This window comes from Pteropus vampyrus, unplaced genomic scaffold (genome assembly GCF_000151845.1).
Source record: "Pteropus vampyrus isolate Shadow unplaced genomic scaffold, Pvam_2.0 Scaffold565, whole genome shotgun sequence".
NCBI lineage: Eukaryota > Metazoa > Chordata > Mammalia > Chiroptera > Pteropodidae > Pteropus > Pteropus vampyrus.
The window spans coordinates 51,867-53,328 of record NW_011889346.1 but is presented as its reverse complement, the minus strand read 5'-3'; the positions used below and the strand labels follow the sequence as shown (position 1 = coordinate 53,328).

The 1,462-nt window shown below is 67.6% G+C and overlaps 1 protein-coding gene across 1 annotated transcript in view; it reads right to left on the bottom strand.

Moving 5' to 3' along the window:
• LOC105308299 (adenylate cyclase type 1-like) overlaps positions 1 to 1,462 on the bottom strand; it is a 36,850-nt gene that overhangs the window by 21,566 nt on the left and 13,822 nt on the right. The window contains exons 4-5 of the mRNA XM_023525475.1: positions 880 to 1,021; positions 4 to 227 (exon numbers count right to left, since the gene is read on the bottom strand). Coding sequence (XP_023381243.1) covers positions 4 to 227; positions 880 to 1,021 — 366 coding nt within the window. The remainder of the gene's footprint in view (positions 1 to 3; positions 228 to 879; positions 1,022 to 1,462) is intronic.

Here is a 1,462-nt window from a genome sequence, read left to right as displayed (position 1 = left end):
CGCGTCGTAGCAAAGCACAGGCTCAGACGAAGGCCGCGCAGGGGGCACAGCGGCCGGCTCAGGGCCCCTACCTTGTCGTCGTCCTCGCAGGTCATGACGTTGGAGAAGGGGACCTCGGCCTTGAACACCCGCCGGCAGTGCATGAGCTGCACCAGCAGGTAGCACACCGTCCGAAACCTCATCCGCTTGGCCGGCTTGATGTCCGACAGGATCAGCCCTGGAAATATCTGCGACACGTGGCAAAGGGACGCTGTCAGCAGACGCGCCCTGCCTGTCACGGGGACAAGGGCCGTTTGCACAAGGCCCGCTGCACGCCGAGCCAGGGCGCATGCTGGGACACGGAGACCACTGGCCCGTGACACACAGGACAGCCAGCCTGAGTCCTCTCCATCCTGCCTGCCCTGCAGTCTCTCGAACCAGCACTGGGCCACCCAGGCCTGCGCCCCTCACCCGGGCCCCGCACCCCTTGCCCAGCCCTGCACCCCTCACCCGGGCCCTGCACCCCTCGCCTGGCCCCTGATCCCCCTGCCCGGCCCTGTGTCCCTCGCCTCAGCCCCAGAAGCAGCTCAGTCCCCCTCCGGGCTGTCCAGATCACTTCCTTGGACAGGGTGAGCTGAGTGCCCACGTTAAGTGTGCACGGCACCCCTCAGCACACAGTGCACCCAGTCCCTGACCCCCGTAGGAGCTGTCAAACCTGTTTTGCACGAGAGGCAGTGAAGAACCCAGGACTCAGATGCTGCCCCTCCCCTCCCCCCACAGGTGCAAAAGGCCAGGCCCAGGGCAGGGGTGGCGGGGACCCTTCACCTGCAGGAGCACCAGGCCTGGGGGCAGAGCCTGGGGGAGACGCTGGAGCACCGGTCCGAGCAGGGCCTGGCCTACCTTCCGCCGATGCGAGGGCACGATGAAGAAGGTCTCGATGTTGTGTGTCCTCAGGAAACTGTTCCTCTCGTGCCCGTGGCCCGGCTCCACCTCGTAGTCACCGTTCAGGCAGGTCAGCGTCGTCTTTGTGATGTGAACCTTCCTGCAGAAGAGGGGTAGAGGTTGGGGACCACGGGGCCCCGCTGCTCAGTCAAGGCGCAGCCTTCGGGTGAGGCCAGGGCTGTGGCCCAGCTCTCCGGCCAGTGCGAGGCCTGAGGTGGCCCCTCACCATCCGAGCGCCACGAGGAAGACGGGCAGGAAAGAGGAGAGAGAGGCTCTGGCGGCCGGGCAGGCGAGGGAGGGAGCGAGTGCCAGAGGCTGCAGCACGGACGGTGACACAGACAAGTCTCCCCCCGAGCCCCAGAGCGGGAGGACCTACGTCAGCGGCCCTGTGGGTCGGCCAGGGGCGTGGTCAGGCCACAGCTGGAGGCCAGGGCAGTGGCGGCCGTGCTGTCCCACGCAAGGTGGGTGGGAGGGGACAAGGCGGGGACAGCGCCGGAGGAGGGCACGTTCGCTCCCACGCGTGTCTCCTGTGACAGGCGGA